This window comes from Pungitius pungitius, chromosome 2, assembly GCF_949316345.1.
Source record: "Pungitius pungitius chromosome 2, fPunPun2.1, whole genome shotgun sequence".
Classification (NCBI taxonomy): domain Eukaryota; kingdom Metazoa; phylum Chordata; class Actinopteri; order Perciformes; family Gasterosteidae; genus Pungitius; species Pungitius pungitius.
In genome coordinates this window covers 31,941,733-31,969,111 of record NC_084901.1, presented here as the reverse complement: position 1 = coordinate 31,969,111, position 27,379 = coordinate 31,941,733, and the positions used below count along the sequence as shown (strand labels likewise).

Here is a 27,379-nt window from a genome sequence, read left to right as displayed (position 1 = left end):
TGGTTATTTAGCCGGTTGCCAGATATGTACTAAATCCCACATTTCCCGTCCCACACAATAACAGAAGATTTAGCACATTTTAAATCATTGGAAATTGATACATATACCCTAACACAGAGATATACTAATATTGGTAACTATAGTATTTTAAATATTTGTTAACGTTGAATAACGGGATTGGGTTGCATTTTAGAAAAGAGGCAACGATTACTTAAGAGAGGCCATTTCTGGTCTCTCAAAGGGGGTCGTTTACAGAGGTGTGGCAACCCAGCGCAAGGTTTAAGCTGCATCACGCAAGTCTGGTCATACATACGCCAGCGTGTGGTATCAACGTTTGTATCAGGTAATTTATTTCAATCTTGTTAATTTTTTCCTTGCCTAAATGCAACACCAACTTTGTTTACTCTAATGGTCTAACGTAGAAGCCGTTTTTTTTAACATTATGTTTGATTAACATACCGTTAGTTAGCTAATGCTACCGCGAGGGCTAGAAGAATGCTAACGCCAGTAACATGGCGCCGGCCGAGAGGGCCGCTTTGTTCTGTCTGGGTGCGGTGGTGAACGTGCTGGAGGCCACGCAGCTAGTCTCAAATGAATGAAGTGTGAATAACAGAGCCATGATTGGGCTTCTGCGAACTCCAAAAATGTATCGAAACGTTTTAATATCAGAATTATTGGCGGAAATAGTAGCTTGGCTTTCACGTTGTGTCGCCAAAGTTAACGTTAGCTGGAACCGTTAATGACTCTGCGTTCGCGCTTTTTAGGTAGGAGTGGTCCCCCCTTTTTACGCGATACTGTTGGATAATTAAGCATCTTTAATTATTCATTACCATTCCTAATTGTATTTAAAGATATTTCTGATAAATGGTAGAGCCCGAGCATCGTGTTTTGTGGTCTGTATAACGTTTGCTAACATTTCTTGTTAGCACGATCAAACCGCCCGTAGATGGCGCTGCGAAATTGTGGTAACGTTAATTCCGACGTTAACGATACCTATGCCCATGCCATTAAAGGTAACAATACCATTATATATACCCTTTATTACCATCTATTAAAACAATAGTAGAAGTTAACATGGTGTTAGTAAGTCTAAGCATGTATCGTTGATGCCGCAGTCATGTATGTAAATGTTTGAAACCCATTGTCTAGATAGCATTATGTTCTAATCTCTCAAACTTCTAATACCATGGGATATATTTTTCTTCCAGGGATTGTGAAGCCATGTCTGATGAGGGATATGTGATACGCATCAGGGGTCTCCCTTGGTCCTGCTCAGTGGATGAAGTACAGAGGTTTTTCTCTGGTAGGTGTTAATACATTTTTTTCATATTTCAGTATTTCTGCAAGTAAAGCATTTGTTTCATCTGACAAAAATGCCATTTTTATTTGCAGAATGCAAAATTATCCCAAACGGGGGGGGTATCCACTTCACCTACACCAGAGAGGGACGTCCCAGTGGAGAGGCATTTGTCGAAATGGAAACCGAGGAAGATCAAAAGATTGCAGTGAAGAAGGACAGAGAAACAATGGGTCACAGATATGTCGAGGGTGTGTAAAACGTTTTCCGATAATGAATCCTTTTTTTATACATTTTCTGAACTTGATGTTGCAATGCTGACTATTTGTCCTATGATGCAGTTTTTAAATCCAACAATGTCGAGATGGACTGGGTCATGAAGCACACTGGTCCAAACTGTCCAGAAACTGCAGGAGACGGGCTTGTCCGGCTCCGAGGCCTTCCTTTTGGCTGCAGCAAGGAGGAGATAGTACAGTTTTTCTCAGGTACAAAAAGCCAAGCTCTGTGGTTAATTTGAAATCTTCCTTAATCTAAAGTTGGTTTCCCCTGTTTTTCCCTTCTCCATCCTTTCCTTGTTTGCTTTCTGCTATAGACACTTTTTTTACTAAGAAGACATGCAATCAGACAATTTTACCTTTTTTAAATTTGATCAGTGAGGAAATGGCACCAGAAAATGAAGCCAGTTAGAATTTACATTGAGGAATTATTCTAAGATTATGTTAAGCTACGGGGAAGAAATCTTATGCAAACACCCTTTCCCATCTTTGCCATCATATCCACCATAAGCCCATTTGAATCAGTCTCTTTCTCTCTCATTGGGTCTGACGTTGTAAGGCGGCGAAGTGTTTAGGTTGTCTGTGCCTACTGGTAATTTACTAATGATAGAATGGGTCTCACTCCTCTCTTTCCCCAGTATCACCACCGCCTCTCTCCATTTACTCACCCATGTCTTTTTGAATGCATCATTCCTATATACCATGTTTTACATTAGTTCCTACTAAGCCATTAGTAATTTAAACTTTTATCACCCCCTAGGATCTTTCTCTCCCCCTCTCACTTTGTCAACGCACTAATACTAGCCTGATGTCCCACACAGTGCCCGTTTCCATATTCTTCCTCTATCTCTCATCTGTAATTATTCCCAAACTACAGTAAATTCAGTTGCCAGTCACTGGTTTAAAACTAAACTGGTATGTGTGATGTATAGAGTTTTCCATAAGTTTTTCTATCTCTCTCTTTAGAGAAAGTTCTCTGTGATTGGGCATGTGATTTAATGTGTCCCCTGCTGGGGTTATCTGTCCTTGGGTTGAAGGGTTGGAAATCGTGCCAAATGGGATAACATTGCCGGTGGACATCCAGGGGAGGAGTACGGGGGAGGCCTTCGTGCAGTTTGCTTCACAGGATATAGCTGAAAAGGCTCTAAAGAAACACAAGGAAAGAATAGGGCACAGGTGGGGATGGTTGGTTGGTTGGCTGGATACGTTGCTTTTCTTATGGTGTGCACTCTCAACATCTGAACTAAATGCAAATTGGACACTACATTAACCTTAGTTAATTAAAGCATATTTGTTGTAATTACCAGTAACACATACAAAACTTGCCATGTTAGAAATAATGCACACATTCACAATGTTCAATGGGAAGGTTAGTGCTTGGGCACCATTCACAAGTACGACACGAGTCGCTAACTAGAGTACATGCTTAATTTTGAGAACAAATGGTGTCGCAGCACTTAACAGTCCAGGTTGATAAATGGTAAGGAGTCTTCCCTGGTGGTAAAATCAGAGGGCCGCTGTACACATGGATCTGGAGCCCATCGTCACAGGTAATGCTTAAAGTGATTCGCAGACAGGCTGGAGCCCTCTCTGTCCCTCTAAAACCAGGCTGGCTGTCGTGGCAAGGACACAGGATGCATTTTTGAATCAGTTTTCATGATCTTATGGTAACTATTTAAAATGTATGTCAACAATGCCCTCGTCAATTGAGACGGCTTGATTTTTGCTACTCATAGTAAATCCTTTTATTTTAATGACTAACTCTTAATCAGTCATATATTACTACCAATGGATTACAATATACGATAGCATCTGCATAGCCTCTTAGCATCAGTATTGAGCTAATGCAGCCTTGCCTGGGCTGGTTCATTCCCCATGCCCTCATGGTGTGATCTCTATGCTCTTAGGTACATTGAGATCTTCAAGAGTAGCCGTGCTGAGGTGCGGACTCACTATGAACCCCAGCGGAAGCCCATGGGCATGCAGAGACCCAGCCCCTACGACCGGCCCTCGGGTAGTCGCAGCTACAACATGATGGGCCGAGGTGGATCCTACGAAAGAATGCGCCGCGGCGGCTATGGAGGAGGCGGCCGTCAAACAGACTGTATGTGAACTTAAGTTTTATCCACTAGCAGTTTTCAATTGTTTTCCTTGCTTACTCTAGCTTTCTCCTGTCATGTGAACTCTCTACAATACATTTAATCAGATTAGAATGTAGATTCTTAATCTTGATTGCGCATGTTTAGGTTTATCCGATGGTCGATATGGTGATGGTGGTGGAGGAGGCGGTGGAGGAGGCAGTGGCGGCGGCGGTGGCTCTTCCTTCCAGAGCACAACAGGCCACTGTGTCCACATGAGGGGCCTTCCCTACAGAGCCTCAGAGACGGACATCTACAATGTGAGTCCAAGGAATAATGTCAAAACATCATCCCCTCTGCACATTCATGTTCTGGTCTGGACAAAAACATGTTGATGTCTCCTTGTTTTGTATGCCATAGTTCTTCTCGCCCCTGAATCCGGTGCGGGTCCACATTGAGATCGGCCCCGATGGCCGGGTAACCGGAGAGGCAGATGTGGAGTTTGCGACACACGAAGATGCTGTGGCAGCCATGTCCAAAGACAAAGCCAACATGCGTGAGTTTGAAATCGTGGTTTAAAACTCCTTGTATATGAGCTTTCACAATGACGCTCATGGTTTTGCTCTCCGTCCCTCAGAGCACCGCTACGTGGAGCTGTTCTTGAACTCGACGGCAGGTGGTAGTAACGGAGCCTACAGCAGCCAGATGATGGGTGGCATGGGTGTGTTTCCTGGCACAGCATCTCCGTAATAATCAGGATTCTTTAACTCAGGCTGAACCAGATTTGATCTGTCCTCTGCAGGGAACCAGTCGTCCTACAGCGGTGGCCAGCTTAGCTCAGGGTACTCCGGTGGATACAGCAGCCAGGGCAGTATGGGTGGCTACAGTGACTATAGTGAGTGTTAGCTGTGTTATTTCTCCATCTACACCAAAGTTTCCTGCTCGCACTTACAGTAGTCAAAACTTTTCAATGGGAAAGTGTGTCCAAACTAACTGGTACTAACGTGCAGAGAACAGAAGTTACTGCTTGATGGGAAAGAAGTGTGTTGTTGTTGAACTCCTCGGTCCTATCGTTTGTATTCTCTCTCTTGTTAGGTAACCAGGGCGGGATGGGAAGCAGTTACTACGGCGGCGGAGGAGGCGGAAGCAGAGGCTCCATGAATGGACTGGGTGGGGGATGGGGAATGTAGATTTTAGTTTTATTCAATGTTTTCTTTTTAACAGCAATTTTGCTGGAAAGACTGGAAATGCAAGTCTCACCTAGTAAATGTAGGATCAGGTGAGGTCATGAAAACATTGAGGGGGTTGGGGTTTGTATTTTTTTAAGTGGATGATCTTTAGAGAAGCGAGAATCTGGTATCGGTGTCAGAAGTGTTTGTCTTCCCCTTTCCTCAGATTTAAATGTTCATTACAAGCTAGTGTCTTTTTGTGTTAATGTATTTCATCAACCTTGCTGTCCCCAGAGGTTAACTCCATTCATAAAAGTTTCAATGTCTTGAGTGCATGAACAAAAAGATCAGAAAATGTTTTTATCTTCAATGTTAAGACCTTAGTTCCCCTTCTACAGTGTTTAGCTTATTTTCACAATTTCCAGTTAGAATGTTGATCAGAGTTCAAATGTTACATGGTCAGCATGTTGTTTTCTTAAAGGTGTAATAATTTCTTTAAGGGCACGTTAATTTCGAATTTGCTGACAAGTTTCTACTGCTTACAATGCTATTTCCTGTCAAAGTGAATAAACTAGTCTGGAAAGTGTTGGAAAAAATGACTTTATTCATTTATCAAATAGTTGGATTAAAAAGACTTTACACCAGTCCGCTCGCAAATCTCGTAAGGAATAATTCTAAAATAGATTTGTTATTCTAGTCATTCGTACACTTTCACATGGAGCATAGCTGTGGTATGAGTCATATTAAAGTAAACCCCAGTTTCATCAGGAGCAAACGGCTTTTTTGAATGGATCTCAACATAAATTAAAACAAATCCTAAATAATTTCAAGCTGACCTGGGTCGCATTGACATGTTAAAGAGTTTCGTGCATCATTTATACAAAGGAATGCTCCTGAATTTCAGGCAACAGTGGAAACTGAACAAACATTCTTAAGATTTGATATGTGGTGTCAGCAACCGGTAGAGGTGCTTCTCTGCAGCAGGAGGGCGTGGCACACATCGCACACCCGCACAGGTCGGGGGTAGGACGGTAAGGCCAGCTCGTTACTGGAACAGCTGTTGCAGTAGATATCTCCACAGTTCCTGCAGTGGTGCTGCAACACAAACAGACATCTCAGTTGCCTCCACTGTTCAGCTTAAAAAAAAAAAGTTGTACAGCTGAAACACTGTTGGGGCTTAAGGGGCTACCTTTCTGCGTGCGATGGAGAATTCCTTCTCACATTGCTTGCACTGCGTGGCCTCGTCGTCTTTGAGCCAGGCTTGGCCCTGACGAGAGCAACAGACGCACAAGACCGGACCAGTCAGGATCTTTTTATTTTTTTGTCACAGCATCAATTTTACAAGCACAGGATTCTTCATATGTTTTACCTTCAGAGCTTTGTTGACCTCCTTGAAGTCCTCCATCTTTAGTTTTGACCTTTTGACAAAAAAACAGGTGACTTTACAATAGTACACGTTTAAGCTAAACGAAAGCTTTTACAATGAGAAGTACTGACTGGCTGAGGTGCAACCCCATCTCCTGCAGAGCCTGCTCCTGCTGCCCACATGTCTGCTGCAGCTGCCTCTTTTCATGCTTCAAATCCTGCACCTCCTGCACCATCAATTCACAGGAAACCGGGATGAACAAAGATGCGCAGGATTAGGTAAATCCCTTTAGAAACCTAAATAGGATGAACTAGATTCTGCCGAGTTGGTTGCACTACTACAAAATTAAATGGATATATTAGGTTTGAGATATTAAACTCCAGCATCTAATGTAAATAATACTGGAACAGGTCTAAGATGAGTAAATATCAAGCTAAACTCTGATAAAGAAGCTGTTTTGCCAAGTGGGTGGAAGTTCTACGAACTATGTTCTCACTTACTGGATAATGAAATTGTTTATTATAACACATTTATTGAGACTTCTGCACAGTATAGTAAACTAGAAGAAAAAAAAAAAAATCCCCCACCAGAGCCGGGTGACCGTAACTCTGGTGGGTGGATGTGACACTGACCGCTTGAAGGCCCTGCAGTTGCTGCAGCTGTGTGCGGAGCTCGGTGCTGTTGTCCTGTTCCTGCTGGAGAGTCTTCTGCAGGCTTTGTCTGTGTTCCCTCTCAGTGCGCAGCTCGCTCTCCAAACCCAGCCTGAGAACAAGAGAGCCCGCAGGGCACATTGAATCCTCGGCCTTCCAGCAGGACAAGGGCGACTAAAAATCGAGTGGACATAAAATGTCCCAAAACATTTTTTTCTTCTCAGGATTCAATTAAAAAACTTCACGAAAATTCAATCTCATGAAAAATTGGAATGACAGATTCAAGTACCTGGGGCATGCTGTATGAGATTGTGTACTTGGTACTTGAATCAACACACTATTAAATGTTGCTCTATAGTGCAAATACGTTGTACCATGTGCCTGAAGATGTCAAGGAGCCCAAATATGTCCATTGCAAGACCCCTGAGTCGGAGACATGTTACACTGTTAATAAAGTCGCTATAGAAGCCGATTTGTGAGCTCAGACTGTCATTACTGAACAACTCCTCAGTCCTGCATTAACTCTTGGTATCAAGATTAGTGCAGTGTTGTAAATCTCTTGAGCAAAATGTTAATATCATAGACTGGCGGTTTTCTGTTTTTTATTTTTGATCCTATGTGCAGCACATTTCTATGTCCTGTTAAAAAACACTGTACAAAGCTTTAACCTTTGAGTATCCAGGTCAGTCAGTTGTTTCTGCAAAGTCTCCACTTTTCCCTCCAGCTCTTCCCTCATATCTTCGTCCGACTGGTCACTTTGTTTGCGCTCTTGCTCAGAGTGCTGTAGTCTGTGAGGCACAAACAACAAGATTATTACTTAAAAAAACACTTTTTAAAACCCACCAACATGCACAACACACACCTCTGCTCTAGATCCATCATGGCTCTCTCCATTTCATCCAGCTTTCCCTCAAGTTGCACCGCCTCGGTCTGCTTTTTTTCTGCCACTCGCTCTGAAGCCTTAAGAGACACAAACCTGTATTAATGTGCGTTCTGTCTAAATGGCCTTAAAAGAAGGCGAAAAGGGTGTGTTCATGCACGCGTCTACCTGAGCTTTGTGGAACATTTGCAGGTTAAGAGTCTTGACTTGGTCCAGCTGGAGCCGCAAGGCCTCTAGCGTGTCCTGTTTCTCATGCGTGTCCTTCTCCAGCAGCCTCATGGCCACCTCCATCTCCTGCTTCAGTCCCACTTGGAGCTCCAACTCGTGCTCCAGCTCCTGTTGGCGTGCATTGCAGACGTACAAAAGGGCCTGAGTCTAATTGGTGCATTTAGGGACAGTAGTTCCGCTTCAGTTCCGGCTAACAGGAGGCAGCATGACCTATTCCAGTGCTCTACACGGCCGGTTGATACCTGACCTGGCGAATGCGCTTTTCCTCTTTATACTGCTTCCAAACAACATTGTACATCTCATCCAGGCCCTGTCGGGTCTGTTTGTACGTCTCCAGCTCCACCTGGCTGTCCTGTAGGGCGGCCTGGATGAACAAAAACACATTCATACAGTTTGGGTATTATCTAGATTAGGAGTGATTTAGCCGCCGTCACTTTCAGTCGATTTCGGACCTCTTCCTTTTTCTGGGTGCACTGCAAAATCGTCTCGTTCTCCTTCCTCAGATGTTCCTGTTCTTCCCGCAGAGAGTTGATTCTGTCCGTCGCTGCTGTCAGCTGAGAAAAGTAAAATAAGTCAGTCAGGTGACACTAGTATACAGATGCTGTGTTGATGGTCGATGGGAACGCCTTGTTTAAAGGTGATCGAAGCAAACCTGAAAAATGAGCAACAAATCAATCAAGAGCACAATAACAACAGCAAAGACAGAGTCTGACCTCCTCTACAAGTTTGCTGTTGGTCTTCTCTATAGAGTCCATCTTAGCCTGAAGGTCAGTGACGGTGCCACTTAGGTGACGATTCAACTCCTCAATGTAGTGCTTCTGGTCCAATATGGCTGTCATCTTGGTATCACTAAAAAAGGAGGAGGAATAGAACAATCTAAGGGTTGAGCGTGCGTCCTTTCTGCGACGATGAAAACACGACAAACGGCTGTGAAGGTGAGATGCTCAGTTTGTCGGAAAAGCCGGCACTCACTCTTTTGGTGTCTCACTTTTGGCTGGGTCTTTCAGATACAGCGAAAAGTCAATGACGCCCACCTAAAGGGAGGGGGGGGGGGCAGAGAAAGTGATAACTGTGTGTGCGCGCTGGATGATCCGCCTCCTCTCAAGGGAGAACATGAAATGCAGCAGCTTTGATGTGAAGCCCCACGAAATCCGTCGGCACTCGCCTGAGAGTCAAGATCCTCCCCTTTTATACAGAGGTTAGCGTCAATTACGTTGAGGCCCACCAGCAGCCCCCCCATCACCGCTCCCTCCTCCTCCACCATCAATGCTCCGGAGTCATAAAACTCACTAGGAGTCAGACACAAAAGGGAATTGGAAAAATACATTATTTAAATTGTGGAGGAACTAGCGGATAGCAGAGTAATGATCATTGATATTGTACATTTAAAAAAAGCCATATTAACCCAACATGACTTCTCATGGTTACTAACCTCAGGAGATCTTTGCGGTCCAGCAAAGCTTTCATGTAGTCAGCTACAGTCTTCTGCATGAGCGCTAAATGCAGCCACGCCCTTCCTCTGCCCAAGCCGGTCCTGTAAAGAGAATCGAAGAAGAAATGAATCCATCAATTAGCGACAGAAGTATACCTCACATTGGTGGCATGCTGGTAAATTGCTTGCAATAGCGTACTTTATGCCGGGCAGGTCTCTGGCACTTGTGGCAATATTAACAGACTCTGGGCACAACTTCTCCACCAGCTCTAGAGGGCCCCATATGGACTTGTTCTGCCCAATGAAGGATTTTTTTGCTGAAAACAAATCAAAATGTAAAAGGTAATTTCCGCTGGGGACGTGAAGGTTGGAATTTCTTTAATGAAGATTCTCTTCAGAAAGGTCAGCCTCATCAACGGCCTCACCTTTGAGCCCGTGCTTGAGGCAATGCTCCAGGACGATGAAGAACTGCTGCAGAGGAGGGTACTCGGAGTCCAGCGTCCTGCCCAGACTCATGGAGGACTGAATTAACACTTTGATGCTCAGCTTCATCATGCTGAGGAGGTTGGATCTTTCTATTGCCATGGGGTCTAGGCAGAGGGAAACAGCTGGATGAGAACTGTCATATATATACGGGCTCGCTTGGGTCCAGTGCAGAACAAACACCATGCATTTAAGTGGCGAACAGCGAGATCATAACAGTCACGAATCCTTTAAAAAAAACACACACTTTGGTCTTGAAGTCACGTGTTCTGATCGGCCGAAAACTAGTTTCCCAGAGGAAGTGGAGACAAACTTTCCGGCTTCAGTTGAAGCAAAACCATCAGCGTCAAGAGTGTCAAAAAGTGAATAATAACTACAGCCTACCTGGAAGCGTTTTTGAAGTGTCGCGGAGGTCATTTTGCGACTCCCAATCCCCCGGAGCGCTCGCAGCGGATCCGGTCGAGAGGCTCCTCTGGGCGGCCGCGTAGCTCACCCCGCTGCTGATCGTCTCCGTGGCCCTCCGGGCCAGCGACCGGAGAGGAGCCGACCAGCCGCTCTCCCCTTGATTCTCCGTCCCCTCCGGGCCGTGGCGGTCGCCGTCGAGCGCTGCCTCCGTAACTTGAGGCTCATCGAGCTGTTGTTGTGCTTCGCTCTCCTCCACAGCTGTGTTTACCTCCTCCGCCTCGTCGGCCATGTTTGCCTTTCTTCTTCTTGCTTTCAGTTGTTGGCAGGTAGGAGGTGCGGCTATATACGCGCCACCGCCACCTGCTGGACTGGGGAGGTGAGTGCACATGGATACAGATATACAGAATACATATACACATGGGGCAGTAGGTAAGATAAGTACATGTGTAATGTTTATGCATGTTTGGTATCACTTTGGTATCTGGCTCCTAGCTTTTACAATTATTACACTGTGGCTGTAGAAGAAAGTCTTTATACAAATATTTCCTGAAGAGCAAGTAATTATCCCTGATCTCAGAAGTTACTGACAGGATGATGAGCGCAATGAGCCAACCGAATAAAGACTTCTCCCCACTCCTATTATCTCCATACAAGTGTCAGCTCCTTCTGTAGTGCTCTCCAGCTGTGAAGTAGTTCCTAGTTTAACCACGAAGTGGCGCAGACAAGCTGTGCGCCACTCTCCTGTTGAAACTGTTACAAAGTGCTTTGTATTCATATGCCTAAATAAATTACCCTATCCAGTTTATGCCCTCCACATTTTTAACATCAGTAAATAAAAGTAGATATTAATTATTTGTACTATTGAATACGTTGTTTTCATTATTATTATTATTATTATTACTGCATTGTAAACATATCTAGCTATCTCTCAATCAATCAATCAATCTTGCCAAGTATTTTACCAAAACAGTCAAAATCATTTGAAATCCTTAAAGATTAGATAAGTATTGTCACTCTTTCTTTTCTTCAGGTAAAAGAAAGCTGAATAATAATAATAATAATAATATATTGTTATTTGAATGTAAAGTGGCCCTAAAGTGCTCCACGCCAATGAGATCCGCCTAATAATACATCAATGAACGCTGTAATGCCCCAGAATCGTTAGAAACCCCAGGGCCCACTGGGTTGCCTCTGTAGGCGTGGTGCAGCCGGGGCCATAAATACCGCGGTGCCTGCGCTCGTGCGCTCCTTCACTCCACTCCTCCGACGCGCCGACACGCGGAATTAAACTCACGATACGAGCGCACCGAGACAAACAGAGAGAAAGAAAGACGAGAAGCAAGAAATAAGTGGAAGGAATACGACTCGTAGATCATCGTATGTTTCTATTTTCCCCACGCCAAGAAGAAAACCCTGGACGTTTGGACACGATGAGGATTTTCCTTGCGCTCCTACTCGTCCACGCCTCGGGTGAGTTTCACTCGCGCGACAACAACGTCGTTGAGTGGCATTATACTGTTCGACAGTGTGGCTGTTCACATGTCTTGTAAACTTCCGAACCTTTAAGGGTTTTTCATGATGCCGGGCTATCCGGGGAGCCAACCGGGTCATCCCTCTATTTTAGAGCATGCTTTATGCAACTGGATACCTTTATTTTTAACTCATATTCTTGCCTGACATTAGCTAACGGTCTGTCCATGCATTTCACGGGTGTGTACATGAGCCACGGGGACTATATGCCAACTTCTATTTGCCCTCCACCCCCCTCCCTCCCACTGCTTCCCCCCCCCCCCACCCCCCCTCCACGTAAACTCCCTCTGCCGAAGGGCCTGAATCTCTAGTTCAAGCTCGACTTTTTAAAGACGTGCCAACCCCTCGAGGAACATGCTCTGATCTGTGCTTGTGCGTCGTTTCCTAACAGCGATCAGGATGATTGCCCTGACAGCCACACATCCTGGCCCGTGCTTATTAGTGCACAACATGTTTCAACTTGCCCTCACCTTGGCTCTGCGTGTGTGTGTGTGTGTGTGTGTGTACTTGGATGCAATTCTAACATCTTAACATCACTGTTTTTCTTTCTTTCCCAGTGGTGTCCCGACAGGCCAGCGGTGCCGCAGTCGACAGATATGAAAGCGACAGGCAGCGGCACACAGCTGTGATCAACTTGGACACCACCAAAAACAGGAGGGTGGAGGAGGAGGGCAGGAGTATGGCTGCCACAACAGCGGAGTATGGTGTGGAGGGCGTGGAGGAGGATTACGGGGATTATGAAGACGGGTATGAAGATGACCTGTCTGGAGACTACGCAGACTTTCCACGAAGTAAGGGAGCATGCTCACTTCTCAAGTTTCTCCTCATTTTCTCTTTTTCGTAAACCTATGTAATAACACATTTTTTTGTATTTTTGCGTAGTTGCCATGGTAAGCAAACCCAAAGACCCGTCTACCATCCTGGTGACGGAGAGACCCGAAGTTCAGAGAACGAGAAGAATGGGAAGAAAGAAGGGAAAGGGAAAGGGACGGAAGAGGGATCCTTGCCTGAAGAAGTATAAAGATTACTGCATTCACGGAACCTGCCAATACAAGAAGTACATCCGTGCCGCGGCCTGTGTGTAAGTATCTCTAAATCTATCTGCACGCCATCCCCGGAGCCCGGGATCCAACGCGCTATTAACCGATTCCTTCTCCGTCCCGTCTCCAGGTGCCACACGAGCTACTCTGGAGAAAGATGTCAGTTTTTCACATTGCCCGTGGAGAAGCGCCAGGAGGGCTACAACCGGACCACAGCGCTGGCCGTGGTCGCTGTGGTGCTTTCGTCCATCTGCCTCACCATCATAGTCCTCTTGTTGTTGCTCAGGTATGTGAAACGCACGCGGATGCACTCACGAAAACGCAGTAACCACCGCACACCACATGCACACACACACACACACACAAGAGCTAATAAAGGAGCTGCTTGGTAACCTAGCACCACCATGCTCATTGATAGGCACAGAAATCTGAACCGGCTCTTTTTCTTTTGTTGATCACAGGTTTCACAAGCGGGGAGCGTACGATGTGGAGAGCGAAGAGAAGGTGAAATTAGGGCTGGCGTCCAACCACTGAGGAGACAAAAAGAGGTGAGTGGAGAGGAGCAGGCCTACCAACCCTTACACTGACAAAACATTGTCATTTATCTTTTATTCATCAATTTTACTCACAGCCTCTCCTTTTTTTTTTTTCATGCCAGGCAAAGATGTGGGATTTCTACCTCAAAATAGAAAAAGAGAAGTGAACTATTAAGGGAAGGTCGTGGAGGCAAAAGGATCGTACGCGAATGAGGGAACGAATGCCTTCGGACCTTTGCTGGACGGAGCCGTTGAACATATTCCTGAAGGCCTCAGAAGAAGTCGGGCCACCTGAAACTGGAATACTACCGGCCCAGGGGACGGACTTGAGATGTGACGAGTCGTAGGTTTTGAGCTTGAAGAAACAAGAAGGATAAGAAAGGAAACGGCATGCCCGCGTGCTGCTTCCTGACTGAGGGAAAAGAGGTCGTTTTGGACTGAACTGAACTAGATTTTTAACTGAAGCATTTTGTATCTTCCGGCACAAGTCCATCTTTTTCCTTTTTTTTTTGTACAGTAAACAAGATATTTATAATTTTAATTTATTTATTTAAGCTAACTGTATTTATAGAGATTTTAACCACCTACGACCGTTTTTAAACTATTGATGTTACAGTTGTTTTTATATTTCTTATTGGGCGATATTTATTCATGGAACAGAAAAGCAAACAATGCTGAAGTTCATTGAGAGATTCAGTATTTCATAAAAAGTCTGATGTAATCTCTACTTCAAAAGGGATTTGATGCATAGCTGTATGTTTTTTGGCTTTAAATTTGGCACTCAATGGAGGATCAATAGCACTGTGATTAATAGATTCACTGTTGAACAGACGTGATTGTTATTTAAATTATTCCGGCTCGTCTCATTGAGGGCAACGCCTTGCTCACACCCGCACGGTTACAAACACTCAAACCGGAAAGCTGCCCAGTGCAACCAGTTGGGTCAGTTAGCCACTGGGCCGGTTAGGGCCTTGCGCTCAAAGGCACTGTGACGTTTGTAATGGGCTACAAGCTGCTTTTACACCCAAAAGTGTCCTATAAGTTTGCGGTCTTCCTGCCTCAGTATTTTAAGATCAGGTCAATGGCCGTCGTTACGATACATGGCACCTGCTGTGTATTGATTCAACGCATAATAAAAACTGCCATAAGCGATTCTATTCTTAAGAAATGTTCAAAAGCGAATATCAAATGCACTGTAGCCAGAATTTGGTATGAATATGCCGTCATGTTGTCTTAGTGGAGTAAATCCTATGTTAAGCTGTCATGCAAAAAATAAAAGAAAATGTGAATTACAGTGTTCCACCCTTTTCAAATCTTGTCCTGAAGTTTTGAAGTGATTTTGTTTTTCACAGCGAAATAAAAAGGTCAAAACCGACTTACTCTGATGTAATCTCTAATTAATTTCATCACACCTTTGTGCTCGTAGTATTATTACAAATTTCCCATGTTGAACTTGCAGACCAGTTTCACTAGGTCGGGTTTATTTCTGTCCTTTGGTCACATCCGGTATTGGGCCGCACATTATGTGATCATGTGATATTTTAGGGGGGGGCCTGTCCGGAAAACGAAAACGTGTTCTTTTGCCCGTTTAGGGGCTTTAGTTAAAGTAAACATAATATTTATATTAAATCTTCTCATCTGGATAGGAGTGTGAAATGTGGATACCAATGTTCACTGTTAATTTCCAACTGTACGGTTAAACAAATGGTTGTTTGTTCATTTAAATGAACAAAGGCCTTTTTCTTCAGACAAAATGTTAAAAAAATGACATTATCAGTTTTGCGTGTTTTCTACAGCTGTACTTGCCTCTATGTACGTACTGACCACGGGAAACAGATGTGCGGCGTGCACGCCAAACACCCGATGTTCAGCCACAACGCGCCGCGCCACGTCGCCGCACACTATTACTGACGCCGCCAAACAGATGTCTTGTTCAAAAGACACCACCGCCGAGTCCAACGTCTGAGGCCTCTACCGGCTCAGAATGCTGCAAAGTTCAGAGAGACCACATAGGGAAAATTCCAGCAGGATGCAACGATGTTGTCATGCATGCTGCGCGTAGGTTCAATGCGGGTGAGGAAAGTCGGAAGGCCCAGCTGGACTCAAAGGCGGACTGAGAGCCAGCCGTTTGTTAGTCACCCCTTGAAGTCACCTCCCAGACGGATGTTGTTACCCAGACGCTATGTGTGTGCCGGTATGTGATAGAGTGATACCTCGGTGGTAGGTCAGTGTGGTACAAGGGTTAACCGACCACTACGGGCAAAAGGTACACAGCAAAACAGGTTGTTTACATGTTTGCTACGATTTGCTAGTTCAAAAATAAAATGCTGTGGCTTTGATTCCAATACTTTCTATATATACTGAATAAACAAAATACTGTGGGACTCAGATGTTCACACTGGGGCCTGGTATAGTTAAAGACAGATGTTAAGGGCGTGGTACCTGATTCAGGACTCAGCCCTCATATTGTGCAACTACAAGACAACAGTTCAGCATTTTACTTTCTCAGTAAAAAGCCACCCATGCACATGTGTTCAGCCTGTACTTGATGTAGATGAACTCACTGCATGTCTGACAGTATGTTAAGTTGGATCCTAATACTTTATTTGTCTTTCGATTGGACCGAGAAAATACACAAAGAAAAGATACACAATTCCTTCACGTGAATGAAGACAATTTAAAGATACAAAATTGGATGGTGTATGCTGATATTTTAGAATTTAAAGGGGATGTATCATGAGAGACCTTTTCAATGTTCTCTATGCATTTGGGCATCTTTAGTGCTTACCAGGCCACAAAGTGTGAAATTAGACAACCGAGTTAGTTCAAGGGGGCAGAATGTGCAGGTGTAGTTCCCCTTAAGACCGGTAAAGAGAGTGTGATGTGGGAAAAGATTCAGACCCTTTGGATAATCTGTGCAGGGCTACCATGAAGCTGAAACAGAACTATTTGTATTCACTCATGAAAAGGTGATATTTTGAATACATAGCAATATGCTGACAATGATGGTCTCCAAGTCACAAAAGAATGCAGCTAATTTTCCATTCTGTATTTGCCACAGGATTTCACATGCAACATGTGTATGTATGTGTGTGTGTGTGTGTGTGTGTGTGTGTGTGTGTATGTGTGTGTGACAGGGGCCCGGTCATTTACCATAGTGGAGCCACCTAATCCCAGCCTCTCAATGTCAAGTAGCAGAGCACACATAAATAGTGCCATGCAGTCATGCTCACATAGCTGCTATTCCCGGGGCCAGTCGCCACCGAAGAGCCAGAATGCCGAGAGAGAAGGCCTGTTTCCCAGTGACTTGGTGGGCAGAAGCCAGGAAATATTGTCCGTCATGGTGGCCCATCACCAGGCATCAGCGTTGCACCAGTCCTCAATTTTTCCATGTACGGTCACAGTAACATCTGCGCTGTCTCCTGTCTTCTGCTCCTGAGGCTTCTCAAATGTTCCTAGAGAGACTCATAGAGGATATGTCCCCAGATCAGGAGGCCTTTCCTTGTCGGGGGGGGGCAAAATTCATTGGACGTGGAGGATCTCATTGTGTGCCACACTCCATGGGAGTTACCTGCGTACCAAGAATGCAGTTGTTTTTCTTTGGTATTTTGGCCCTGGTTGTTCACCTCCAACTCTAGCGATTTCTCTCTAAAGCTTCTATGAAAATATCTAAATCCATCAAAGCAAAGTCAACTATTCTGACATTTTGATTCATTGCCAAATAGACTTGAGACCATCAGAAGCTATTGAGGTAATTTGGAACAAACTGGTGTAAGGACAGTGAGTTTGTTATGAAAGGTGTTTCCTGCCCGACCGAGTAGCAACAATGGGGTGATTTCCACTCATGGAAGTGCGCACGCCAACAGTTGGAAACGCAATTATTGTCTGAGTGGATATCATCAACAGGAACACGTTATTACCTGAAATCAATGAGCGTTGCTCGGAGTCCGCTTCGGAGTTTAAATTTGGTATTCCGGAAAATATGATGTGTTTGCACGTGTGTGTTTGCTTCTTTCAAGTGAAAAGGAAGGTGCAGCGCCCCCCCCCCCCCCCCCCGGTGTGCTGCTCAGGCCTTAATGATAAGGTGATAACAGGGACATATTGATTGTCGCGTCACAAAAAGCCCGCTGTCGCGTTTACACGCCCGAGGCTGGCCGGGTTCGTGGGCTTTGACAGGATGGCAGGAACCAAAAGAAGGAGTGAGAAGAAAAAAAAAAGGCGACGTGGCAACACGAGACGGGGAGCGAGAGACGAAGAGAGGACGGAGAACGGGTCAAGGTGAGAACTTTGACTCAAGAGGGTGCAGACTTGTCTGGATAAAAAGGATTAAGAAGTTAGAGGAGCGCCGTCACTGCCCATTTTAGCTCTCACTCTTCCTTCTCTGGTTCTTTTCTTTGATTCATCCTTCAGTTCCTGTGAACTGACTTTATTCCTGTCCGCCTTACACCCCTCCTCCGTTTCCTCTTCCTTTTCCTGTCTCCCTTTTCTTCCTTCACCCTTCAAACGGACGCAGAGGCCATCTCACCAAGAGGAAGAAGGAAGCCACACAGTTCCCTGAAATCTTGCAAATGGAATGTGAAAATATAAAGTAATGAAAGATAATTATTTATTTTGTTTATAGACAGAATTACTTACTGACCGACCCCTCCTCACTTGTCAGATCCAAAACAAGTGGTTCTTGAGTCACCCCCAGTCCCTCCACAAGCGGAGCTCTGAACCTAAAGCATTTTAGTTTGTACCGCCAATACGCCCAATACGACTGTGTTCTCATTTCCAACGCGTCAATAATGCAGTTGGGTCAGCGCTCCTTGAACTGAACTAGAACCTCTGTCCAGGAGACTGCTGGTTTGGCCTTCGTGCGTGTATTATGTGTATTATGTATTATCACTTCTGTCGTTGGTTACGTAAGGGGTTGGTTGGTTAAGTCAATGTCAACCACACGCCTTTCCTCAACTTAACTAAGGGGTTTTGTAGCTTAAACCTAATCATTTAAAAGACAGTCGAGATTTCTTGATGTATTGTCTCACCGAGGTGTCTGGAGCTTGAGATGCTCGAGGCGAATGCTGTGCAGCGGAAAACTAAATCTAGTTGCCTTAGCCGAAGAGACGCCAGATATATCACAAATGCTGCTTCGCTTACGGTTTGAATGATAACGGCGAGGTTCACAATTACTTAAGGACCCACAGACAACCAGATTGGTGCTCCAAAACCGCTGGTTTCTAAGTTAGTGGAGTTGAAATAACAGCTCAGCTCAGTACTCTACTTGCTCTCTAAGGCCAGCAGGAGCTGGCCAGGGATACCAGCAGATTCCCCTCTGCTGATGTCACCCTGCAGGACCGACACTTGCCATGTATCATGGTCACACTATTAAATTCTCACTGAGGTCTATTTAGGCCCTAAGGAGGCTCGATGGTGGCATCGCATTACTTGCTGGGTAAGAGAAGAAGAGAGAGTTTGAGACAGTGTGGGAGAGAGGGACCAGGGTTGGGTGAAGAGGAGACAAGCTAAGGAGACACAAGACATGAAGGAAGAGAAGAAGAGTGCAGCGAAGACAAAGAAAAAGAACAAAATTGAGCATAATTGATCATTCCCTTAATTGAAATCACCACTAGCACACACACAAGCTTCTAAAAAATGACAGACAAAAACAGCACGAACGGCACAAACAGACTGGGTGACGGCACGCTTGACTCATCTGTTTTGACAGTGTGCCCCGTCATTCTCTGAAATATTTTCATCTTTCAAACCACATCCGGTCAGTGCACGCAGAGCACCTATTGGTCGCTGAGAGGATCAGCCCGACGCCTGCTGACACACCGCAGCTTATGACAAAAGAGAGGCGGATGCAAGAAGTGGGCTCCGGTGCATTCTTCTTCACTGTGTGTCCTTTGTGGTCGGGCTGATGTCGAAACACCTAACCCCCCCCCCCCCCCCCCCACCCCCCCGGCCCCCCCCCCACACACACACACACACACCCCCCCACCCTCAAGACAAACACTTTAATCTTCTGTGGTTCCAGTTTGATCTTGAAAGTGTTGTTAGGAAAGAGGGCAGGGATTTTCCTTGTGGAGAAATACCTCAAGGTAAAATATGTGAAGGATCCCTCAAATCTCTCAGATCTTTCATACATTCTACGGGCCGAACAGAATTCAAAAGTAATCTCTTCACGTATGCATTGTTTGGGTTGAAATCCAATTCCGAAAACAAATTAAATAATGCAATTTTGTACTTTTGAATGCTAGCATAGGTGTCTCTAAGAAATGGTAATGGGAAGGCCATTTTCCAGTTGGGATCAAAGGCACTATAGGCTTAATAATATTAAAATGAATTCAAACGTTAAACTGGCAAAGCATTGTCCCCAATTGAAATGATTGTTTATCTGCTTGGGGACAAATGGCAGCACCTGGGTGTGTCCGAGTGCTTGGCTCTAATGTTGTGGGTAAAAGGGACATTTTCATTCAAAATTTTGTAAATATAAATATAAATATAAAAATGAAAATATTGTGTTGTTTTTATTATTTTGAATTAGATTTCTGACCAATAATGTGGGAAATGAAAATGCCTTGGTTGGATTAAATAATATGTTTCATAATGTGTTGGCTGTACACGTTATGCAAGAACACTGGGTTTTCTGTCCAAACATCTTTTCACTGCAGCTTCCAGAATGTTGCATTAAAAAAACCTCAAATGCCAAACTATTTCAGTCTAAAACTCGGTGGACTGACCAACCCGAGCACGGCGCTGCGTGTTTGAATGCATCGGACTGTCTACATGGACTGGCGAGGTGTCCCGGGTGTCTCACCGCCCTTCGGCTCAATGTTTGACGGAACGCCCCGAGACCCGGTTAGATTTAAAGCAAATAAAGGGAGGATTTTCCCTCTTTTGAATTTCTTCATTCATCTCTGGCACATCTCTCTCTGACTCCAAGCCCCCCCCCCCCCCCCCCCTCCCACACGGGAGGCCGCCATAGCAGCACACGGACTATTAGCGGGGGTCTATGACCTCAGCAAGACTCCCCCCCCCCCCCCCCTGCTTCCCTCCGTCTGTCCGTCCGCCCACTGCAAACTGTGTGTGTTCCGTGTGTCTTTGTCGCGGCCTGGAGACAGAGTGGGAGCTGTTCGGAGCGCAGGAATGCCGAAGGAGCTCCGCAGCCGGAGGAGAGAAGAGAGCCCAGAGGGAGGTGGGAGAGGGGGATTTTTTAAATTTTTTTTCCCTTTGGATGAGGTCATGGATGATGGCTTCTCTCGGCGCGAGAGCTGAGCTCGTGGCAGACGCGCCTCTGACCTCGCACACACACACACACACACACACACACACACACACACACATTCACACACTGCCCACATGGAAGCATTGTCTAGGCAGAGATGACATCTAGTTTTCATCCGTGGCCATTACCCCACAGCTAATCTCACAATCCACATTGCCTCCGTGTTTATCGACACACTCCGCTCAGGCGATAAAGTTAAGCCCCCGGCGGGCCACGCTAGTGGCTAAAATCCGCCCCATTACTTGCTGAGAGACGGAGGTGATTAGTGACACGCTACAATTAGCGCACTAAGCTCCAACATATGCCTCAGCACAGCTGATTCAACACAAATATCGCCTCGAGGGTTGACGATTGATCTGATCGCGTCGTCGGCGCTCTGATTGGTTCGGGACTCCCGGTTGGCAGCAGCTGTCGAGACGTTCATTTGGAAGATGGTTATTATTGTGATTACTCAGCCAGTTTCTCCACACGTGTGACTCACAGGGGCCGACGCTCTGTGGTTTTGTGCCTTGGTGTGAAAAATATCTCTCCTCCCCGTGAACCTCCTTCCCCAGTGTGGATTTTGTGAATGCAAAGGACACCAAAGCTTTGTAGGGTGGACAACAGGGCCCCGATCTGAATGTGACACATCACCCGTGGGAGCAGTTGTTGTTTTTAAAAGTCCTGTGATCCTCTTCCTGCTGAACTGGATAAGTTGGAGTCACTTTCACAACCCAACCCAAACTGTCACAGTGTCGCTGGGAGAGAAGATCGACGACAGTTTTCTCTGAAAACGACCTTCGACACTAGAGTGAAAGATCTGGGAGGCCCGACGCATCGAGCTAACAGTGGTCCTGAATGTTGGGCTGTGGTTGAGTGTTTGCGGCTGTACTTCGGCTGTAGCTTGTGCACTGGGTTTGGCATCTTAACTTTAAATTAACCCTTAACTTGTTTTAGCAGTTTGACCAGTTCTTTGTCATCATTATTGCACATTTTTGTGCAATTTTTTTCAGGCATATCCCTGATTGTTTTTTGAAGAGTGTGGCGTATTTATGAGTTCTTTTCTTCTGTCTGTTCAAGAGCGACTTCATAGATTAAGGTATCGGGAATGCAACGCCACTCATTTAATAGGTCAACCTTTGTTGTGTTGGTTCTTTGAGCTTGCTCGTGTGTTTTTAAAGTGAAATTCAACCTTACGGTCTCAGATGTCTAGTGTCTTTTACTTGCATTCCAAACCTCTTGTAGTTTCAAGGTTTGAGATAACAAAAAGAAATTGGGGCTTGAATTCATGCCCATTGTTTGGTTTAATCCTTCTTCTGTATGTAACCTGTGCATTTAAAACACAGTCCTCACCCACCTTTTTTCCTTTGCTCCTCATCACACACACACACACACATCCACACACATACTCACACACACTCACACAAGACTGGCCTCTTGTTCGGGCCTCGGCTCTTCTCTAAGACAGTGGCCTTATTGTTCGAGGCTGCAGGTGTGTTTCGCGACTCTTGCTGTTCCTTCATTCTAATTACAGACCGTTTCGAAACTGAATTCCAACCTTCCTCAAACACACGTGTCTCCTCGCAATGTCTTCTTCCGTTTGACCCGACCTCGAGGTCAGCGATCACACCTCAGTGCGGCATGGAGCCCGAGGAGGAAATGGGTTCGGTAAACCAGGCGGCTGCGCCGCCACCCGCCACCACGTCCTCCTGTGCCTCCGCGCTCATTAATTGGCGCTCGTTCCTTTCCGGTCCCTCTCCGACCGGCGTTCATCCCAGCGGGGTATTTCCTCGCCCCCTCGTTCACCATCACAGGCCCCCCACATAAAAGAGAGTTACGGCCCGGGCTGGAAGTGACATCAGCGCGGCGCGAGTCTTTGTTCGAGGAGCTCGGATCACCGCGGACGCACTTAATTCCCTGTTGATCCCCAAGTCTGAAATGTGGTTGTGGCCGAGTGAGTAGTCACTGGCTACTTTCCAGGCCTGACATTCCTATCCGTCCTGTGTGTAAGTGAGTGAGTGTGTGTGTGTGTGGGTACAGTGTCTCATTATAGCACCTTTTATAGAGAGAATAGGAAGGGTAAACAAGTGGTAGAAGATCCGGTGAACTTCGTAATGGTGGAAGTTTTTTTTTTCGCCCTCATGTGACCACTGAATTGGACGCAATGCTCTACAGTAAGTGCCAGCCTTTGCCGTCCATCTCCATGGTTACAGCAAGCAATGCAACGCAGAGAAAACAACCCCATAAAGTAAAATAGCTGTTGCGTTTCTCAGTCATTATTGGATTCTATAGCCGGGTGGGTGGGAGTAATTGATGGCAGATGTGTCTCTTTTGGAGGAACTAGAAGAAATGTTTTGAGTGCGTCACAGCAGGCATACAGTACTCCGTTGGGAGGAGGGTTAGGCCGCCATCTTCAAGAGATAATATCTCCTTTGTAGTGCTTTTTTTGCCTTTATGTTGCTTTCCTTCTAGACAATCATTGTGCGTGAGTCAAAGTAGGAGGAGACTGTAGAGACAGACAATAAATCCCAACAGGCGTTAATTCAGTTTTAAGTTTAAACAAACATAGAAACGATTTTATAGATATAATATATTGATGTAGATAACCTCAGATAAATATGTTAAAAGCTTTGATCGGGTCTTAACACCCAGAAATGATTATTAACAACGAGCCGAGGTGCAATTTGGATTTGCCTGAACATTTTTTGCATTATTGACTTTTATTTCACCCTTCCGTAATCACTCACCCTGCAAATGTCTCAGATTTGACCTCCATTGTCTTATCTCAATATCAAGTTACTTCACTGTTGGTAAAAATAACCCTTCTGTCAAGATCATTGTGTCTTTACGCCATTGCTGCCCTGTTGCATCACTGGCTCCTGCCATGGGGACAACATTTTCAAATCCTGGTCTACTTTATGCTCTTGATATCTAAACATTACATGTTGTTGACCAAAGCAAACGAGGCTGTGCCTGCACGTGTGTGTGTGTGTGTGTGTGTGTGTGTGTGTGTGTGTGTGTATTACGTGTTTTGTGTGAGAAGACGGGTGGATCCCGGGCCATGGGGGAGATACGCTGTCTGCACTCGGACAGGCTTTTCCTCCTGGCTGATTGCTGCACCGTCATAAGCACCACAAACGGAAAGACAGACAGGCACATCCATCAAACACACACACACACACACTGACGACACACTGCTGATCCCACACACCCAAGGAAAAGGCCCGTCTTGCATACACACAAAGATTGTTCTCTGTTCCCCCCCCCCCCCCCCCCCGTTTACTGTCGCTTTACCAACATAGCTGCGCTATAATCCATTCGTATGTCTGTCAGTGGTCCTATTTGCAGAGGCTTTCTTTCAAAGTGGGCGTAAGTTGCCTAAAGTGACGGCAAACTAGCTAAAAATACAGCGTCAATAATGACCTAAAAATAAACAAAAAGAGGGAAGCGGGGGAAGAAGAGGATGTGAAGGGATAAATAAATAAAGTCTGAACACTTAGTTTGTTTATGTGCACAGCTGTCATCTGGCTTTATTTGTACACTAACACTGACACAAAGGGACACACACGGCAAACTAAACGCCGTGTTTGCTGCTTTATTAAAATGCAGTGTTTCAAATCTTACACTGGGATGGATGACCATGATGCGTATCAAACTGTAATAAATAGACTAATATTGTGGTAATAGCAAATTGATTTCTTCGTTATTGTTCAACATTCCCATTGTTTCCATCGCAGGACGTCAAGAAATACATATTTTAAGATGATCACTTGTGGAATGTGTGAAGATGCCATTTGTCAAATGATTCTGTTGCCATGGGGTCGTTGTTTAAAGAGGAATTATCCCAGTTTCATTTAGCTGTTCTGTGCATTGGTGTCAAAAGATTTTACATGAATTAATTCCAAGAAAATGATCATTTCTGTCGTCCATTTGTAACACTCGCTGTGCACAAGGACTGAAAAAGGAATGTTTCATGCTTTTTGCGTTGGTACCTGCAAACACGTAACCCCACACGCAACCCTCAAAATCTAAGATAATTTTGTAGAGAGAAAACGTATCTCTAATTTCTCAGGGTGGTCCTTTCTCAGCCCTCACACCAGATGTGGGATCCTGAGCCTCTGTAAAGTTGGCAAACAGCAGAACGAGCACATGTTCACGCACCTGCACTGTAACATCGCACATGAATGGTCTTAACAGTTTGCACATCACAGTCTGAAGTTTCATTTCTTAGGAAAGATGACAGCCAGGAACGTAGGAGGCAACACCCAAACGACTTCCTCGTTTTATTTTGACCACTGTGGTTGAATTAGCGTCGTTGCTTCCTTCATACAGGGACGGCACCCACTGCAAATGCGCTTCTCTCATTAAGAAGCCTCACGGCCCCTTCATCGCACCTCCTCCCACGACACCTTTTTGTCGCTCTTTCCACCTCTGTCCCCTTTTTTTCCCCTTGTGGGTGAGCCCTCTGTGTCACGCTGCTGTGCCACCGCATTCCTCCTTGACCAGTTCCTGTGCCGTCTCAAAACAGTACCGACAGGGCGGGAGGAAAGAGAGACGCGTAGGGAGCGCGGGGCAGAGGCCTTCGGGCAGTGACTGACGGAGAGAGACGTCTAGAGAGGGCGGCCCAGTGAGGTCACTGCTGCCGTGATGCCATGGAAAGGCTGGCGGCCTCGACGCATAATCGTATTTAAGCCAAAAACGTGGCCGATGTTTATAGATTGCTTGACCAAATAGTAGAGTCCAAGTTGAGAGGATATGGGCTCAAGAGCTCCCCGTGCAGCAGTCTGAAGACAAAGACGCTGAAATAACAGCTTTGAAGTGAGGAAGTGGGACTGTTGTGGGGATAAAAGTGGTGGTTTGTGTCTACTCGAAGAAATCGTTGTGTTTTTTCAGCAGAACTCTTGACCTTCAAATGAGTAACAAAACTAGGCCCTGCTTCTGCATTTGAAGACAACTGCACAGACTCCCAATCAAATGCTACAATGGGGGGGCCATCGGCATAATGGCAGCACTTTCCCACAATCCCCTTTCGTACCGAGACGTGGGGAGGGGGGGGGGGGGGGGAGTGCTGATTTCTTTGGTTATTGTCAGTATTTTTACACCCAGTTGTCAGAAACCGGCTTCCGGAAGGTTTTATGTCATTTTCAGCCTCCAAAGCAAAAAGGCTGCTTGTGTCCAAAGGTTTAAGGGCTAGGCTTCCTGTTTAGGAGAATTTTCTTTATGGGCTTTTGCTTTGTTTCTATGGAATGTGCGTAAAATCCTGCGCGGGCCTTACTGTGTCCTACGGTATTCTCCTGCCTCAGCCGACGCAGTGGCCGGCACGCCAAGCATTACAAGCAGCATTACTGTGTAACGCCGTTCAGCTCGGAGACGCCCGGGCACCGGGGCTTTTAGGCCTGGATACATAATGCAGTAATGGTAAATGTGTTGTGCATTTGCACTCTGAGACAAGATCATTTCAAAGTCTTGCCTATGGAAAAAAAAAGCTTTTATGAAAGCTATTAAGAATGGTAAGTATGGAATTGATATTTTATAGTTTTATTTTGATATTCATCATAATGCATTCAACTATTCATAATTTAACAGTGTATAAGTAGCGGTTTATAGTGTCATCAAGCCAAAACTTTGCTGACCAAACTTTACGTATGTATGTCATCTATTTTTTACTTTTTTATTTAGATCAATTAAAATGTGTTTCTCACGCTGAAAATGTACATGTCACAGTCAACAGATTACATTTGGAGTTACATATAAAGGACACTTTTAAATGTTACAACAGGGAAACACACGCTAATGGTTTGATGATCTGAAAAGTTCTAAACCAATTCTTTTCTACATATTCTAAACCAGTTTGTCAAGAATCAAATTCCAAGTCCCTGACGTCTCGAACAGATGCTGATGGATGTTCCCAACACACTATCTGATGTTTCTGATTTAAGACAGCACTCCTAAGATTTAGGAGCTGTTTTTTTTCTCCTCAATGTGTGGAAATGTGTCTCAAACGCACTCTGGAACATTGTTTCAGTTCCAATGCACGTTGTGACAGGAAAACACAGGAAGCTGATGCATGAGGCGTGGATGGAACAGGTGGGGGAAGTGAGCCAAGTGTTGCCTGGGGCCATATTCTTAGAAGAGTAAGACCTGAATGAGACATCGTTTACACGAGACGGACTGACTCACAGAGACTGTTACACACGGCCTCGTTGCTGTCCTCTCTCGCTCTGTTCGTGGAGTCCTTCAGAGCCGGCTGTGGTAACCCGAGGAAACGTATGATGAGGCGGAAGCGCCTCGGGAAACTCTAGAGCTCCTTCTTCAACAAACCTATCATGTCGGTCTCCTGTAATTTGTGAGGACCAGGTGAAGAGTGGTCATGTATGGGGCTTTGTTGGAGCTAGATCCCGCACTGCCACAGCTGGTTAATGACGGCATAAACAAGATGTTCGCATGCGTTTACAGCGAGAAAGAGCAGACGATGGAATATTTTCGAGGTTTACAGCATTCCTATGAATACTTAGCGAGACATTTCTTGGATTATCCAAATAGTTTCCATAACGAGTGTTTGTCTTTGTCCTTGAAAATGCAACAATCACATCACTGAAACCAGGGGTGGGGGGGGGGGGGGGGGGGGAACCTGATGAACTGACAGGCAGATTGTGGCTCGCTGTCTTTGCATCACATCAGGAGAGTGATGTAATGGAAGGCAGTGAGTTGAGAAAGTGACATGTGGACAGTTCAGGCAGATATTGGTGAGATACAGTCAG

The 27,379-nt window shown here is 45.3% G+C and overlaps 3 protein-coding genes across 4 annotated transcripts; 2 read left to right on the top strand and 1 right to left on the bottom strand.

The window, feature by feature from the left end:
• The first annotated feature begins 225 nt into the window (after window positions 1–225).
• Window positions 226–5,415, top strand: hnrnph1 (heterogeneous nuclear ribonucleoprotein H1). 2 transcript variants are annotated; one of them, XM_037462294.2, is made up of 11 exons: window positions 226–343; window positions 1,209–1,303; window positions 1,393–1,548; window positions 1,639–1,782; window positions 2,610–2,748; window positions 3,480–3,676; window positions 3,819–3,970; window positions 4,071–4,206; window positions 4,288–4,371; window positions 4,453–4,545; window positions 4,746–5,415. In XM_037462294.2, exons 2-11 carry the CDS (start codon window positions 1,222–1,224, stop codon window positions 4,838–4,840), a joined length of 1,278 nt encoding a protein of 425 aa, XP_037318191.2. In that variant the 5' UTR covers window positions 226–343; window positions 1,209–1,221; the 3' UTR covers window positions 4,841–5,415. The 2 variants fall into 2 exon arrangements, with proteins under 2 accessions (XP_037318191.2, XP_037318192.2); XM_037462295.2 differs by having other exon boundaries at window positions 4,742–5,415.
• Window positions 5,401–10,592, bottom strand: rufy1 (RUN and FYVE domain containing 1). The gene is made up of 17 exons (XM_037462285.2): window positions 10,243–10,592; window positions 9,801–9,965; window positions 9,575–9,692; window positions 9,376–9,477; window positions 9,109–9,232; window positions 8,916–8,977; window positions 8,657–8,792; window positions 8,396–8,497; window positions 8,191–8,307; window positions 7,884–8,051; window positions 7,698–7,795; window positions 7,504–7,623; window positions 6,818–6,947; window positions 6,317–6,411; window positions 6,189–6,237; window positions 6,009–6,086; window positions 5,401–5,914 (listed from the first exon to the last, which is right to left on the bottom strand). The coding sequence occupies exons 1-17, from the start codon at window positions 10,550–10,552 to the stop codon at window positions 5,771–5,773; spliced, it is 2,118 nt and encodes a 705-aa protein (XP_037318182.1). The 5' UTR covers window positions 10,553–10,592; the 3' UTR covers window positions 5,401–5,770.
• Window positions 10,593–11,505: 913 nt separating this feature from the next.
• On the top strand, window positions 11,506–14,744 carry hbegfa (heparin-binding EGF-like growth factor a). Its single transcript, XM_037462300.2, has 6 exons — window positions 11,506–11,733; window positions 12,351–12,584; window positions 12,676–12,874; window positions 12,964–13,119; window positions 13,295–13,381; window positions 13,492–14,744. The coding sequence occupies exons 1-5, from the start codon at window positions 11,643–11,645 to the stop codon at window positions 13,365–13,367; spliced, it is 753 nt and encodes a 250-aa protein (XP_037318197.2). The 5' UTR covers window positions 11,506–11,642; the 3' UTR covers window positions 13,368–13,381; window positions 13,492–14,744.
• Window positions 14,745–27,379: the final 12,635 nt, after the last annotated feature.